The 15465-nt window shown below is 47.6% G+C and overlaps 1 protein-coding gene across 1 annotated transcript; it reads left to right on the top strand.

Annotated features, from left to right (window-relative positions):
* Positions 1-2446: 2446 nt before the first annotated feature.
* LOC123094275 (uncharacterized) lies at positions 2447-5334 on the top strand. Its single transcript, XM_044516319.1, has 6 exons — positions 2447-2911; positions 3896-3976; positions 4147-4233; positions 4316-4579; positions 4788-4970; positions 5060-5334. The coding sequence occupies exons 1-6, from the start codon at positions 2572-2574 to the stop codon at positions 5140-5142; spliced, it is 1038 nt and encodes a 345-aa protein (XP_044372254.1). The 5' UTR covers positions 2447-2571; the 3' UTR covers positions 5143-5334.
* Positions 5335-15465: the final 10131 nt, after the last annotated feature.

Raw genomic sequence — 15465 nt, 5'->3', positions numbered from 1 at the left:
CATCTCTAGCTGTTGTAGTTGCACAGGAACCTCATAGCAGTTGGCTCCAAATATCATGTAAGTTTCTTTCATACACGAAACTTAAAATATACAAACATCAACATTAGAAACTTAAAATGAACAAGCCAGGCAATTCAAGGGCCTGGGGAAAGAACGATCAACGAGCGCGTACATCGCACACACCAGCAAGTCAGGCCGCAGCCTCAAAAGGGCAGGTAAACATTCTAAAAAATGCAATGCGGGCAGACCGCAACACCCAAAGGTCGGGCAGATAGTCGAAAGAATGAGCGGGTCCACAACATAATGCTCAAAGGCCGGGTATACTCCAAACCAATCCACTCGTTCGGCCAAGAGGACGCGATGGGAAAGGGGCACCACAAACACAAGCACGCGCGAGCCGCTATCCCATGGGGCCAGAAATATATGGGTCCAACAAAAGCATGAGAAAAAGTTGGCACAACCAACCGAAGCAACGTCGACTCTGGCACACAAAGAAGGGGCAAATTGGAATATCACCACCAGCTCGTATCAACCCCTCCCCACGGCACAAAACCGCCTCTTGCCAGTCAATGGAATCACATTGGGAAGAAAGCATCTAAGGTTGGTCGTGACAGAGTATCCTAAGCGGTCATGTATGCTATCTAGACTTTTTTGATGACGTGACACACAATTGAATGATTAAACAGAGGATGTGGTATCATACCATGATACCGTGTCATGTTAAATATTGTAGTACTTTGCGTCATCCATGACAATTAATAAAGCAACCTAAAATACTAACTTATAATATTATGCATTACGAAAGTAGTATCATATGCATTATACTATTACATAATACTCCCCATTACGGGCAATCTAATTTAACATGGGCCCACCATCACCCTACGCCGTTAGAGCGGACGCGCACACTGCTAGCTTTACCTGCAAGACATGGCCAAAATACCAGGCCCGCACAGCCGCCTAGGGACCACGACCAAAACATGCCAGCCAAACTAACCCCACGATGACGAGAAGCCAGGTTGGCGCGTACCCTCCTTGCATGATGGAGTCGCACCGATAAAAGCGGCCCACAGGCGGCAGCCGGCAGAGCCCGCGACGGCAAGAGCCATGGCTGGCCAGCTCCCTCCACGCCCGGCCAGACTAGACCAGACCCCTTCACGTCCGGCCAGGCCTCCTGGGGCCTAGGGAGGCCACCCCCTTCGCATGGGCATGCACCCAGGCGCGACGAAAAGCGAAGAGTACTTGTTGGAGTTGTGTCGATATTGTGTACAAGGTAGGTTACAGTTGGACTTGTAGTTGTATCGTGTTTACATAGGATGTGGAGTCGTGTCTTAGTAGGACACTTGTATCCTAGGCCTCTCATATATAGCGGGGGTACACACACGATGTAACATATGCCGACATAATAGCACAGGAACGCAGGGGAAGCCGGCGGCATGTGCTGGCGTCCAGGGTGACCGGGTGCGGTATTGTAGCGGTGTCATGGGGAGGAGCGCCCATAGTCAGGCCCCGGGGATGTAGCCATATCGGTGAACCTCGTTAACAAATCTCGGTGTCGTGCTTGTGTGATTGCTTGATCCTCAGATGATCGACGGAGTGCCTCGGATTTATTCTAACAGTACTGACAGACATGGCTCACGGGCAAGCCAGTGTCGTGGGCGCCACGCAAGCCCCGGCTGTTGGCATCAAACCGGCCCGACATGGGGTGAGGACACCGACAGGCGGGTCCATGCACACCTTCGCGCGCGAGGCAATGCGCGGGCCGTTGCTCGCTGGCGCGCCCACCGCCGTCCTATGAGGGTGGCCCCAGGCGCGCATCCGCGGTCCACCCGTCATGGATTGTCCAGTCGGGTTGCCTGGGTCCGATCCGTCCGAGCAGATTGGACGGCGCGGAGAGGCCCCCGCGGCACGCCACCTCCAAACAGACGGTTGACATCCTTCATAGGAGTAATGTTCGCATCGGGTTCCATCATGTTGTACAAGCGTCGGAAGTTACGGTTGTTGTATGTTGGGAGGATTTGACGCATTGCATGTGTGCTCGTGGGGTCTCATGATTGGTGATTAGTCCGCTTATGATCTGATTGTATTGGTGTTAGCTCGGTTTTCTGTAAATTAATTAGACAGCCCTCCTCTCCTTAGTTAATCAACCGGGCAATTCTTTTGCCTCTGTTTAAAAGAAATAGAAAGAAGCAATGCAAGTGAAGATGACACTGCTAATGCAAGTTTATTTTAGAAGAAAAAGAAACGTTCGATGCACTCAAACTGAAAACTGAAAAGACATATTGGGCCATTGCCCTTTCAACTTCAGAGATGCATTGGGGAAGTAAGTTCCTCGTTGTGCCATTTTCACAGCTGAAAAAAATGTAAGAATGAAGAACAAATGCAATCAATTCATCAAAAAAGATGAGGCACTTCGTACAAAAGGGAAACTGCATGAGGAGCCAAATCACGCACAAATCCCCACTGCACGTCGCCGCTGCTCGCCACCTGCCGTGAGCACTGGCTGAACCTCTGCCCACCGCTGGGCGTATAGAGGCAGGAAGCGAGAGAGAGAGAGAGCCCACCCCACCCATGGAGAGTTCCCACCGCCTGCTCCTCGTGGCCGGCCTCCTCGCCGCGGTGCTCCCGGCGGTGGCCGCCGTGTTCGGGCCGCAGTTGGGGGCTCCATGCGAGCCCACCCTGCTGGCGACGCAGATCGCGCTCTCCTGCGTGCTCGACATGCCCACCGCGCACTGCTGTGAGCCGGTCGTCGCCGCCGTCGACCTCGGGGGCGGCGTCCCCTGCCTCTGCCGCGTCGCCGCCGAGCCGCAGCTTGTCATGGCCGGCCTCAACGCCAGCCACCTCCTCACGATCTACATCACCTGCGGTGGTCTCCGTCCCGGAGTCGCCCATCTTGCAGCAGCCTGCGAAGGTACATGCACCTACGCCGCCTCTCTCTCTCTCTCTCTACCTGACTCACTTTGATGGTTTCTCGAGTTGGTATCGTTCCGATTTGGGTTTGAGGAGTTCGGTCGCGTCCCTGGCAAGGGTGGGCAGTGGCGCCACCCTGTAGCCAGGGTTCGAATCCTGTCAGGGTTGAATTTTTGGTTCCTCATCTGGGTGGACTTCTTCTATAAAACTAAGTCTTGGGTGCTAGTGCCTATGGATCTCATTTTCTTTAGAAGTTCGGTCGCGTCGTGTTGTTCCTGTGAGTTACTGCATACTAACTTTTTTTTGGTACTTCGCTTGGATCCAGTAGAACCCCTTCCGTTTGTTGGGTTCATTCTTACTTGTGTAAGTTGGATCTAGAGTCATGCATGCAGATGCAGAGGTCTTATGTGTCCTTCCAGAAAATTTTTCATCCAGTTCCTTTGGATGATTTTTTTTCTTTTGCTCGAGTTCGTTTGCCCTGCTTCTATTTAAGATCTACACCTCTCGCTTTGAGAGTTGAAGCCTTTTTCTATGTGTTATTTCGGTGTTTTTTCTGTTGGCTTCGTATAGCTAGCCGCACTACCTTCTCACACTATCGTGCAGTAATCATAGCCACGAGTTCTTCTCATTTCCATGCGATCATGATCGAGGTACGTACAATAGCGAGCAGGCCGAAATCTTCCATCTGTTTCAAACCGGAACGTATATTTGCTTCCTGCAGTATCTTTTGCGTTCTTTGCCGGCTGTTGATAGTTGAGCGCCTATGCAGTGCATGCAGTCTTACTTGGTAAAAATAAAGAACTCTTGTTATTCGATCGGCTCGGCCGAGGCCAGAGGCAGAGCAAACATTTTGCCTGGCACCATTTCCTTGTTGCGCACGTCTTAACGCCCTTCTTCCTATTTTGATTTTGAAATAAGGACGAACGACTGGCAATTAACTTTTTCTTGTTGTTGTTACTATGGATTGGACACACTTCGCTTGCAGGACCCGCTCCCCCGGCCACCGTCGTCAGCAGCCCCCCATCCCGACGCCCCTCTCCTGCACCTCGCCGCAAGAAGGCAGCACGTATGAATTGAACTCTCTCTCTCTCTCTCTCTCTCTCTCTCTCTCTCTCTCTCTCTCTCTCTCTCTCTCTCTCTCTCTCTCTCTCTCTTCTGTACACTGAGACTGATTGGGAATGCTTATATGTTGGCCAGCATTTTAGTTACTAACGTGTCCTTTGATCGGTTTCGCAGATGATGCACCTCCACCGCCGATGTTGAGCCGGAACGCCTATTTGTCCTTTCAACAGCACCACCGGGCCTTCTTGGCCAACAATACGGGTATGTAAGTTCAATGTAGCCCAAGGGATCGCAGAACTTTCACACCTTTGTTAATTTCACTTCCTTAAATCTTGGGTCGCAGGGTATGATGTGTGTGCCCATGCCAAAAACCTTGCTAACGACATCGGTACCGAGTGCGGGCTATACCCCTCGAGTGAGTCGTGCTGTTCGATATTAAAGTTTACAATTCCCAGCTCCGATGCTTTGGTTTGCTTGTGTGCTCTCGCTGAAAACATTGGCGTTAAAGAAACCGGATTAGAAATTGGCGACGTCATCAAGTTCTACGCGCACTGTATGGGGCTTCGTCCCGAAGACTTTCGTCTACCAGCCGCAGGGTGCAGCCAAGGTCCATAGAAAGTCTGTCTTGTGTGCATCTATTTGTTTTGTACTTCCTCCGTCCCGAAATACTTGTTGAAGAGATGGATAAAATTGGATGCATTTATAACTAAAATACGTCTAGATTCATCCATTTCTTCGACAAGTATTTCCGGACGGAGGGAGTACTAGTATAGATATATCATTATCTCTGTTAATGGAAATCGGAATTCATACAGTGCTGAACACTCCACCGCTGGAGGGACGAACACCTCCACCATCACTGGCTGCAGGCATTACATCGCTGCCCCAGGCTCGGCTCTCATCATCGAACCAGCATGTGCTTGCAATTATCTTAGCGGTTACCTTGTTTGTGCTTGTTGTGATTGTTGGAGCGCTAGTGGTTCATTTTGTGTGGAAGGGTAACTTAATCCTACCACTTATGTTTCATATTCTACATTTTTCTATTAATTTTCTAGTGGTATTTACTAACTAATAATTTATTTTTTAGGCAATGGTTGGTCACAGTTGACATTGGCGGGGGCTGCAGGGGAGTTGCTGCTGCAGGAAATTCGGAAACAAGAGATGAAGTAGTAGACCAGGGGAGGATGCCAAGAAGAAGATTAGTTTATTACCCTCCGCAGTTTATTATCCTAGTAGTCCACAGAATCAGTTTCACTGAGTAGAAGAAACCAGAATACCCTCAGCAGTCGTCCACATGATCTGTTAAAATGTGTACTTGGCATTTTAAATGAGCAGAAGAAAACCAGAATTATTCTCTGGTCAGCTGTCTTCCTCGCACAATAACACAAAAAAATCCATTTTATTAGTACAGTTGCGTGCACAACATAGAAATCAGCGATCAAAACACAGTACAAAAATGTTGAAGGCAAAGATGCCGGGGCATAGAAAACGTGGAGCAGTTAGAGGGTCAGTCTTATAAGGTTGATTTTCCCACTAAAGAGGATCAAATGCATTTTCTTAAGTGGGGTTTATGCAGAGTGACGAGCACAAACATTGTTATCGCTTTCGACGAGTGGAAACAGGAGGAACCTGAGGGTACACCTTTGGAGAAGGTGTGGGTTCGCTTCTATGGCGTGCCACCTAAATTGGTAAAATATTTTCTCGTTGCTTGGAGCTTGGGTGTGTTGATCGGTAAGACAGAAAAGGTTGACATGCCATTCACACACGCACATAACGCTGCGAGGCTTTTGGTCAGTGTTGCGAGTATTGAGCATATATATACCAGATGTAGTCAGATGGACATATGCTGGAGTCACTTATGTACTAGAGCTTGAGATCGAGGATACTGCAGTTTCCGAGGAGGGAAATGGGACACAAGACATGGATATGACCGAGGGTGGCGGCGCACCCGGGAACCAGGAGAAGGGGCCCGATGATACTATGCCGGAGTCGTACAAAGGGGCGGCCACACAGCCAGATAAGGTAGCCAGTTCTACCAAAGAAGCGCCTCCGTCCACTACTCCGATGAACACGCTTCGCTTTGGTTCATTTGCACCGGGGTCCGCTCCTAGTAGGTTATGGAGCACCAGGGTCGAGGCAGATGACCCGACACAGCTTGAGTTGCCACCAGTGCCGCGTCTAGTCGGTGATGTGACGATCGCGGAGCCTACTCCAGGCGCGATGGTGGATTCTATTGGGGAGGCCGCAGATTGTGGGGGCCATGGGCAGGATGCCCATCACACCCAGACATGCGAGTCCGACCTTCCGTCGGCAGGAGGGGCGCTTGGACAGGAGGTCTATGGCGTCCTACTTTCTTCGACGTCTCCGGTCGAGTTGGGGGTCAGGTGCGGGAAGGAGTCCCGTGCTATAACCCCCCCACAGGATCACTCCATCCACGGTGGCGAGCCGGGGGTGAGATGCGGGGAGGAGTCCCGTGTCGTTACCCCTGCGCAGTATTGCGCCGAGCAGGGTGGCCGAGGGATGACCGTTCCGATGGGCGGTCAGGGGGTCGGTATTAGTGAGCAGGCGTCTTCACGGTCCTCCTCCCCCTTGACACTCGCAGCGGAGTTTCACTCCACCACGCCCTACCCTCCTTCACCGACGATAAGGGAGGGGCGTGGGAGTCCTGACCACACCCTTTGCGAGAGGACCACGGAGGAGCTCATTGCTTTTGGCGGGATTGCGGATCCGGTGTCGGCTGGCAGGCGTGTCAGCAACCGGATCCAGGGACAGCCGGACGCGGACGACCTGCAGCTAGTGCGTGCCAAGAGGGTCGCCATGCTTCGCCATGCCGAGACTACTGCAGGTACGTCCTTTGATATTAGTTGTCCAATTTTACATTTCTCTGAGAATGATATTGTTGATAAGGCAAACGACTTAGGCATTTTTTTGGGATCAAATGAAACCGAGGTTGCCAAATCCGTTAATGATCTGTTAGACATGGAAGCGGAGAGAGCTTCTGAGATCATTCATAATCTTGCCTCTATCCAACCTATGAATGACAATGACATGAATAATTTAGGAATAAATGATCTTGCAAATATCTGTAATAATCTCATGCCTAGTGTCGAGGCTGAGGATGAGGAGGAGGTTGAGATCTCAGACACGGTAGAGCCTCTCTTGATGGAGGAGGCAGTGTCTGGTCTGGATGATTCTATCGCCCCGCAGGGTGTTGAGGAGAAGCCCAAACGTCCCTGGAAGCGGAAAATCTATCCTACTTCGGCTGTACGCAGAAGTGCTAGAGTTAAACTTAAGAAAAAAATTCATGATGACTTATGAAAGGACTCTTTTGGAATAGCAGAGGTCTAGCAGACTTGGCTAAACAAAGATTCTTAGCAGAGACAACATTAGAGCACCACTTAGATTTCGTTGCACTTTTGGAAACTGGACGAGATAATTTCACATCCCAATTCCTTCAAACCCTTCCCAGTGGTATATATTTTGATTGGCACATTGTACCGCCTAGAGGAAGATCCGGCGGGATTTTACTAGGAGTATGATGTGAGACGTTAGAGGTGCTAGTGTTGAGTTACAGGGGGTGCGAACCCTTGTGCAGAAGCTACGGGGCGGCTTATATAGAGTCCGCTGGCCCCTCAATGAATGCCCCATTACCCAAGGGTTCAGTGAGAAGTAAAGGGTACGAGTCGTTACTGGTAACGTTTGTAATTGATGTTCTTTATGATGACAGACTGATTGCCTGTCTGTTGCCATCCCATGGTGACTCTAAGTCTCCTGCTTCCGAGTGATACTTGGTACTCCGAGTGAATTGGGACGGTCCAGTGATCAAGACCCTTTCGGGTGGAACCTGTGTCGAGTGACTAGTAGGGCGTAGATATCTCAGCCGGTGACTCTCTCATAATCTTGTGGGCCTCGGTGTCCTTGAACGCGATGTCCTTGGGTAGGGTATGTAGGTCAGGCCTAAGACCCTACCCTAGGTACATGTCCTCGTCAGGCAGGGGAGGAACCCTAGTGATAAATCACGGAGGATTGGAAAAATGGAATTTATTTCCATTAATGTATGTCATGCCCGAACCATGAATCATGCATTAAGTTATAACATTTAATCTCTGTAAATCAACATATGCTAACGGGCTGGCCCGACAGTTTTGATATACTGCAATAGCAAGATCTAGACATGATCCAATTGCCATGAAGCATGGTGCCCCTAGTATATAAGTCCTCCATTGCTAGCTTCCCATACAGATGTCATTAATTTATGCCTGAAAGAGAAATAAATATATAATTAAGCACAAAAGAAGGCATAATTGGGTGATACCAGCTATGCTAACATATAATCAACATTATATAACCATAAAAAGCAGAACAACGTCATCGTAGAGAAAATAGCTACGCACTGATTTTGTCTATCCTTTTACAAGCTTAATTAGGATTAATTTGGTTGTGTAGAATACAAAAGCAGAAGACCTAAATCCGAATAAAAAAACATTGCATGGCGTAGTAGTACATCCTATTGTAAATCCGAGTTCAATTGTTCTTCTTTCATATGATGGAAAATTGCCTAGAACAATTGTTCTGCATTTTCAGGGTAAAAAAAACTATTATATAGTATCCAAAAAAAAAGTAGAATAAGTAAGATTGAGGGTGTAGAAGACGGATGGATGCGTGTGGCCAATACTATTCCTTGGTCCCATGATTTTCCCCCGGGCATTTGTGTGGCGAGAGTGGTGAGCCGTGGAAGCTCAACAATGTCACGGATGAAAGGGTGTAGAAGACGGATGGATGCGTCCTTGTCCCTCTGGAGGAGGAGGAGGCCACAGACCGAATCAAGAATACAGTGGTTCCTGAACAATGGCAGACAGACGCGGACAAAGGCTCCTGAGTCTAGGTTAAAGAAGCGGATGTAGTCACCCAGCTCCGGATGTCCAGGGTAAAGGCCACGGTCCTCTGGGAACATCATCCAGCGGCGTGGATGGAAGCACGAATCAACAACCCCGCGGCCGCGTGGAGAGAGCGTGGCCGATCGCCAGTGCGCGCAGACGGCACGGAAGCGGACATAGTCCAGTAGATCTCCTCTGGTCAACAAGCCCGACGCGACCAGGCAAACCAAATCTGCATGCAGCGACTCCCAGGCTGGCGAGGAATATGCGCCGGAGCACGCGTCGCGCGGTGTGGTGCACCGGGTTGCCGGAGGCAGCTGGGAAGGAGACATGCATCTTCGCTTTTCAGCGGGGAAGATGGCGGCATGCATCTTCTTGTTAATTATCGCCGAAGTGATCGAAGCTGGCGAAATCGACCACGGAAACGAAGCCGGTTTGTGAGTTTTGAGAAGCAATGCAAAACACCGGTCCAACTTGATTTGCTTCGGCCGTAATACCGTATTCGCTTCTCTACACACACACACACACACACACACACACATATATATATATATATATATATAAAGTGGGTCTATTATGATAACACCCCTTAAGACCTTATTCTGCACACCTAAATCTTATTCCGCACACCACCCTAACCGACAGAGCCAGCCGAACCGATCCACCCCACCCACTCTTTCCTCTCCTCCCACGACCTCTCCTCTCCACCTTCTTCCCCCCACCCCAGTCGGTCCTCCCGCACCTACCCTGCGTCAGATCTGCGCCAGCCCCCCGAGTCAGGACACCGCACCCCCGACCACTTCCTACCCCGCGGCGGTGCTCCCACCACCGACGACCCAGCTGCAGTGCCTCCTCCTTCCTCCAGCTCCATCCGGGCCCTGCCCCCCCCCCCGCCTCCTTCCTCCAACATGGCCGGTTCGGGTCGGCGCCCTCCCAACTGCCGGCGCACTCCACGGCGATGGCGGGATCCGGCCGCCACTGGCCCCCGACGAGGCCCCCTTCACCGGATCCGGCGCCCACTGCCCCCCTACGACCACTACCGGAGCTCCTCCGCGCAATCCTCCTCCGCCTCCCTCTCCCGCACCTGCCCGGCTTCCCACTGCCGCCCTTCCCTCCCCTCCAATGGCCGTGGACGTCGGCGCTCGTCGGATCCGGCCTCCACCGCGCCTGGATCCACTGGATCCATGGATCCCCCACACGTGTTCCCCAGTCAGCCCCACCTCGCCGACCCTACTTCCTTCGTCGCCGTTGCCCTGGCTCTGCCCGAGCCCACTTCTTTCTCCCCCCTACCCCGTGGTTTGGATACCGTGTTGCGGCCCCACCACCAGATCCGTCCAGGGGAGGCAGAGGGGCTCCGGGCCGCCACCACCGGCCACACGCGGCCACCACCTCCACGAAGGGGTGCTCCGGGCCACCACCGCCGGCGCCGCGCCCTTGACTTCCCCACTGGATGCACCCTCACCAGTGGGCTAGGCCGCGAGCATAGAGGAGGAAGGAGAAGTTCGCCTATCGGGTGCCGCTCCCAACCAGCATCGATCTGGTTCCCCTACCCCTCGATGAGCTCCTCCCTGTTTGCTACTGCTTCCCCCGATGGTTGCAGCTCCTTTGAATATGTTTTGAAGCTCACTGAATATTTTTTGCAGTACATTGTGAAAATCCATGGAGAAGTCCATTTCTTTTTAGATGCAGTACGCCTCGTCGATGCAGCTCATCTGAAAAAATAGTGTGGTTTGTTGCTATAGAAGGTTGTGAGTTATATTAGTGGAGATAATGTAAAAAGAAACTATGCAGTTCATTGTGTGTATGCTTGCAAAAAGCGGTGTGTGTATGCGTGCAGTCCACCCCCTCGGTCATCTGTTTTTTTAGATGACAAAAATGTATTGTCAGGTGCGGTGGTTTCACTTCTTTTGAAAAATGATTGCAGTGGGGTGTGTGTATGCGTGCAGTGCACTGCTATGGTCCGCTGTTAGGTGATACTTTTTTTTGTTTTGTTCTTTTGTTTAGAAAAAAATCAAGTGGACTTTAGTTAGCTATTGCAGGAGAAGAGAAAAAAAATGCAAAATTTAGTTTGTAATTATTGAAGAAATCTGATGTAGTTCGTTTGTGTGATGACTTGTGATTCGCTATGTAAAAGGAAAATGGAAAACCCACGAGGAAGCCCTTCTTATGTAAATGGAAAAGGAAAAAGGAAATCATGTAGTCCGCTAGCCCGTCTGATGCAGTGCGGTTTTCAGTCTAAACGCAGTGCGGTTTAATTCCTCGTCTTCAAAAGTTTGCGTCCCACAAAAAAGAAATCATGCAGTCTGCTAGCCCGTCTGATGCAGTGCGGTTTTCAGTCTAAAAGCAGTGCGGTTTTCTTCCTCGTCTTCAAAAATTTATGTCCCACAAAAAAGAAACCATGCAGTTCTCTTCCCCGTCTGATGCAGTGCGGTTTCAGTCTAAAAGCAGTGCGGTTTTCTTCCTCGTTTTCAAAAATTTACGTCCCATAAAAAAGAAACCATGCAGTTCTCTTCACCATCTAATGCAGTGCGGCATTTCGTCCGATGCAGTGCGGTTTTCAGTCGGATGAAGTACGCACGTCGATTTGGGTGTCGCGAAAAACAGAATGTCCGCAATTTAGTAAATTTAAAACTGCTCTTAAACCGTAAAGAATTAGAGAGAGTGTTCTACATGAAAAAGTTGCACCTCGTCGATACCTTTCCAACGATGTATCATTTGAATCATTCCGAGCAGCGGTTTGTAAAAATTTCACGAAAACCAGCAGCTACCACTCGTCGTCTGCCACACGATTTTCAAAATTAACTTAAAACCGTAAGGAATCTCAAAAACATTGCAACATATGAAAGTTGCGCCTCGTCCATAGCTTTTCAACGATATATTACATGCCTCATTTCGATAAACGGTTCAAAAACTGGACCAAAAACAGTACTGAAAATGTGAAAAAATTTGAAAAACAGAATTCCGCGATTTAGTAAATTTAAAACTGCTCTTAAACCGTAATGAATTAGAGAAAGATTTATATATGAAAAAGACGCGCCTCGATGATATCTATTCAACGGCGTATCATTTGCTTCATTCCGACAAGCGGTTTAGAAAAAAACGTGAAAAAACGCTCGCTGCCACTCGTCATCCGCCGCACTATTTTCAAAACTGCTCTTAAACCGTGTGGAATCTCGAAAAGTGTTCAACATATTGAAGTTGCGCCTAATCCATAGCTTTTCAATGGTATATTACACTGCTCATTCCGATAAACGGTTAAAAAATTAGAGCGAAAACAGTACCGAAAAAACACCACGTGCAATTTTTTTTCGACATGAAGTTCACTAGTCTCTATTGCAGTGCTCGTCGTCAAAATGATGCAGTGCGCTTCTATTGAGCGTGTAGTGCCGAAGTGGTGTGCAGAATAGTTATTCTGCTAATATTAGCAGAATAGACCGTATATATATATATATATATATATATATATATATATATAATGAAGAGCATCGACTTCTTAATTATCGCTGTCTTGTGCAATAATAAGAAAAACTAATCATTACATTGTTGAATTCGGATACGAATCTGATGCGTGCAAGATAAGGACTCGATCAGCTCGCAAAAAAAAAGATAAGGACTCGATCGAATCCAATTTTTCTGGTTTTCTTTGAAAACTGGTTGAGACAAGTTGTAATGCCTCTGATCGACGTGCAAGCCGGATAATCAAAAAGAAAAGAAAAAATGTCATGGCAACTTCCATCATACAAATAAAATAATTTGCAATGGCAGATTCATAGGAATAAATGCCATGGTGTTTTTATTTAAATTTACACATAATGTATGAGAAAATTGCCGTGTGTGAAAACACATAGAAGCTGATTTTTTTAAGAAAAATGAACAAGTAAAAAGCCATAACCAGAATCATATTAAAATTTACATATATTTGACATGGCAAAAAAAAAGTAAAATCTGCCATGTTAATAAAAGTCAAATAAATAGTAAAACTTGCCATGGCAATAAAAGTTAAAAATTACAATGGAGATTTAGGTAAATTTGCCAAATTAATAGAGGTAAAAATTAGCCATGGCAAATAAAAAGTAAAACTTTCCATGGCAACAAAAGTTAAATATTGCCATGAGGATTTTGGTAAATTTTTCATGTTAATGAGGGTTGATTTGCCATAGGCAAATAAAAATTAAAACTTTTCATGGCAATAAAAGTTAAATATTGCCATGGAGATTTAGGTAAACTTGCCATGTTAATGAAGATATATTATCCATGGCAAAGAAAAGTAAAAATTTCCATGGGGATTTAGGTAAATTTGCCATGTTAACAAAGGTCAATTTGCCATCGGCAAATAAATATTAAAACTTGCCATGGCAATAAAAGTTAAATATTAACATGCGGATTTAGGTAATTTTGCCATGTTAATGAAGGTATATTAGCCATGGCAAATAAAAGTAAAATTGCCATGGCAATAAAAGTTAAATATTGCCATGGGGATTTAGGTAAATTCTCCATGTTAATGAAGGTATGTTAGCCATGGCAAAAAATAGTAAAACTTGCCATGGCAATAAAAGTTAAATATTGCCATGAGGATTTAGGTGAATTTGCCATGTTAATAAAGGTAAAATTGCCATGGAAAATAAATAGTAAAACTTGCCATGGCAATAAAAGTGAAAACTTACCATGGGGATTTAGGTAAATTGGCCATGTTAATAAAGGTCAAATAAAAAAGTAAAACTTGCCATGGCAATATTTGCCATTTTGTGTTGTTTTTGACAATTTAAAGAATTACAATGGCAAAATGCAATGGTTTAGAAGGTAAATTTAGAACTGTTAATAGCTATATTGTGGCACTTATATGAAAAGCAACATGGCAAAGTGTACAGAAAATATTTTTGCCATGCGAAACATATCATAATTTGAACGCATCAAAACTTAGTCACCATGGGAAACATGTCATAATTAATTTGCCATCACTTTTACAAGTTATGTGCTCCGTTTGAGTGAAAATTGATTGGTGTAGCAGCACAGCGAGCAAGTGCAACCATTCATCCATCAGTTAACAAAAAAGTGTCTATCCCTAGATCATAACAACAATGAGATTAAACTCGAAAAAGACAGCAGATGCAGCAGAAATAGGACGCGAGGTTAGCAGCCTCACATTGCAGTGCAACAAAAACTTGCGATGGAGACTTGAACTTCACATCCTCCTATGGCTGGGGCGAGGGGGAGGAGGCCTCGCCGCGCCAACACAGGAATCGCAGCACCACCCAGTGAGCCTGCTGGTGGTGGGATGCTGCTCGCCGAACTCCCCAACAAGCATGCTGGTGGTGAGCCTCCACCTCTCCCCTGCACGCCGCCCTACTCCATCGATCCTGCTACTGCTCACCGCACTCCCCGACGAGCGGGCTGTTGCTGACACTGAGCTCGTCCGGCGAGCCTCCACCTCTTCCCCGCTTTCGGCCCGACTTCGGCCATATCCGGCATGTGCACCATCGGTAGAACCTCCACGCCCCCGCTCTTCATCGTGTCACGACTCTGGTGAGGATAGATCAACCCGCCTCGTCGCTAGCGTGCCACATCCCAATACTGAGTCTCGGAGGAGCTCCTGACCTCCGCTGCCCGCCTTCGACGTGTGGCGGTACTTGCAGATCAGGGCGGGAACAAACTGATTCAGAAGATGGCTCGCCGGAGGCTACGTTCCAGGTGATGGGCGGCGGCGGTGGTGTGATTCCATACACGATGGAGAAGAGATATTACAGGGAGACGGTAAGCAATGTGGGAGAATAGGAGCGGTACATGTTGGAAATATGCCCTAGAGGCAATAATATTGTATTATTGTATTTCCATATTCATAGTTAAGAGTTTATATTCAATGCTACAGCTGCTATGATCCTGGAATATGTGATTCAGTGGAAAACTCATATGCACGTGTGGAATAATAAACAGTAACAATAGGTTCCTTGTCTCGCCTCTAAGACTGGCTCAAGTGTTGTTGGTGATCATGTTTTCCGGATCATAGGATATCGTTAAGTGTAATGGTAGTCCTAGAACAACATTGAGGGTATGACATTAGAAGAACGATCATATTGAATCGACACAATACTTGTCTGTTATACTATATGATTATGTCGTCTGAAATTATCTGTTATAACACAGAGAGTTAGCATGTGTTTTAGTTCCTCGGACCATGAGAGTGTCTCGGTCACTTCCTACTGGATGGTGGGCTTTGGGGTTGCTCAAACGTCATTTGTAACAAGGTGATCATAACTACAACTCTCAGGCTCATCGGAAAGTTTGACAAGTGACTGAATAGCTTGAGAGTGGGATTTGCTCCTCCGACTATGGAGATATATTCTTAATGGCCCTCTCGGCGTGATGACATCCATCATCATCTGGCCAGACACTGGTGACTACGTCACGTGGATGTTAGAACAAGTCAACGAGAAAGAAGAGCAAAACCGGTAACGGGAGCAATGGTATAGTGAGCATGGTGATGACCCAGGAGGATACCGATGCACATCGGGTTTTGTGAAGTATCGCGGAGCAAAGGGAACATCACATGATAAGCAAAGGTTCACTCGAATATTATTCGAGTAATTATAGGGACTGATATGGATGTCCACGATTCCGC

Source organism: Triticum aestivum, chromosome 4B, assembly GCF_018294505.1.
Source record: "Triticum aestivum cultivar Chinese Spring chromosome 4B, IWGSC CS RefSeq v2.1, whole genome shotgun sequence".
NCBI lineage: Eukaryota > Viridiplantae > Streptophyta > Magnoliopsida > Poales > Poaceae > Triticum > Triticum aestivum.
The sequence above is the reverse complement of the archived record's forward strand: the minus strand, read 5'-3'. Positions and strand labels throughout refer to the sequence as shown.

Coding starts and splice junctions, on each gene's coding strand:
- LOC123094275 (XM_044516319.1), top strand. CDS start 2,572: ATGGAGAGTTCCCACCGCCTGCTCCTCGTGGCCGGCCTCCTCGCCGCG. Junction 2,912..3,895: donor TCTTGCAGCAGCCTGCGAAG/GTACATGCACCT, acceptor CTTCGCTTGCAG/GACCCGCTCCCCCGGCCACC. Junction 4,234..4,315: donor CTTCTTGGCCAACAATACGG/GTATGTAAGTTC, acceptor CTTGGGTCGCAG/GGTATGATGTGTGTGCCCAT.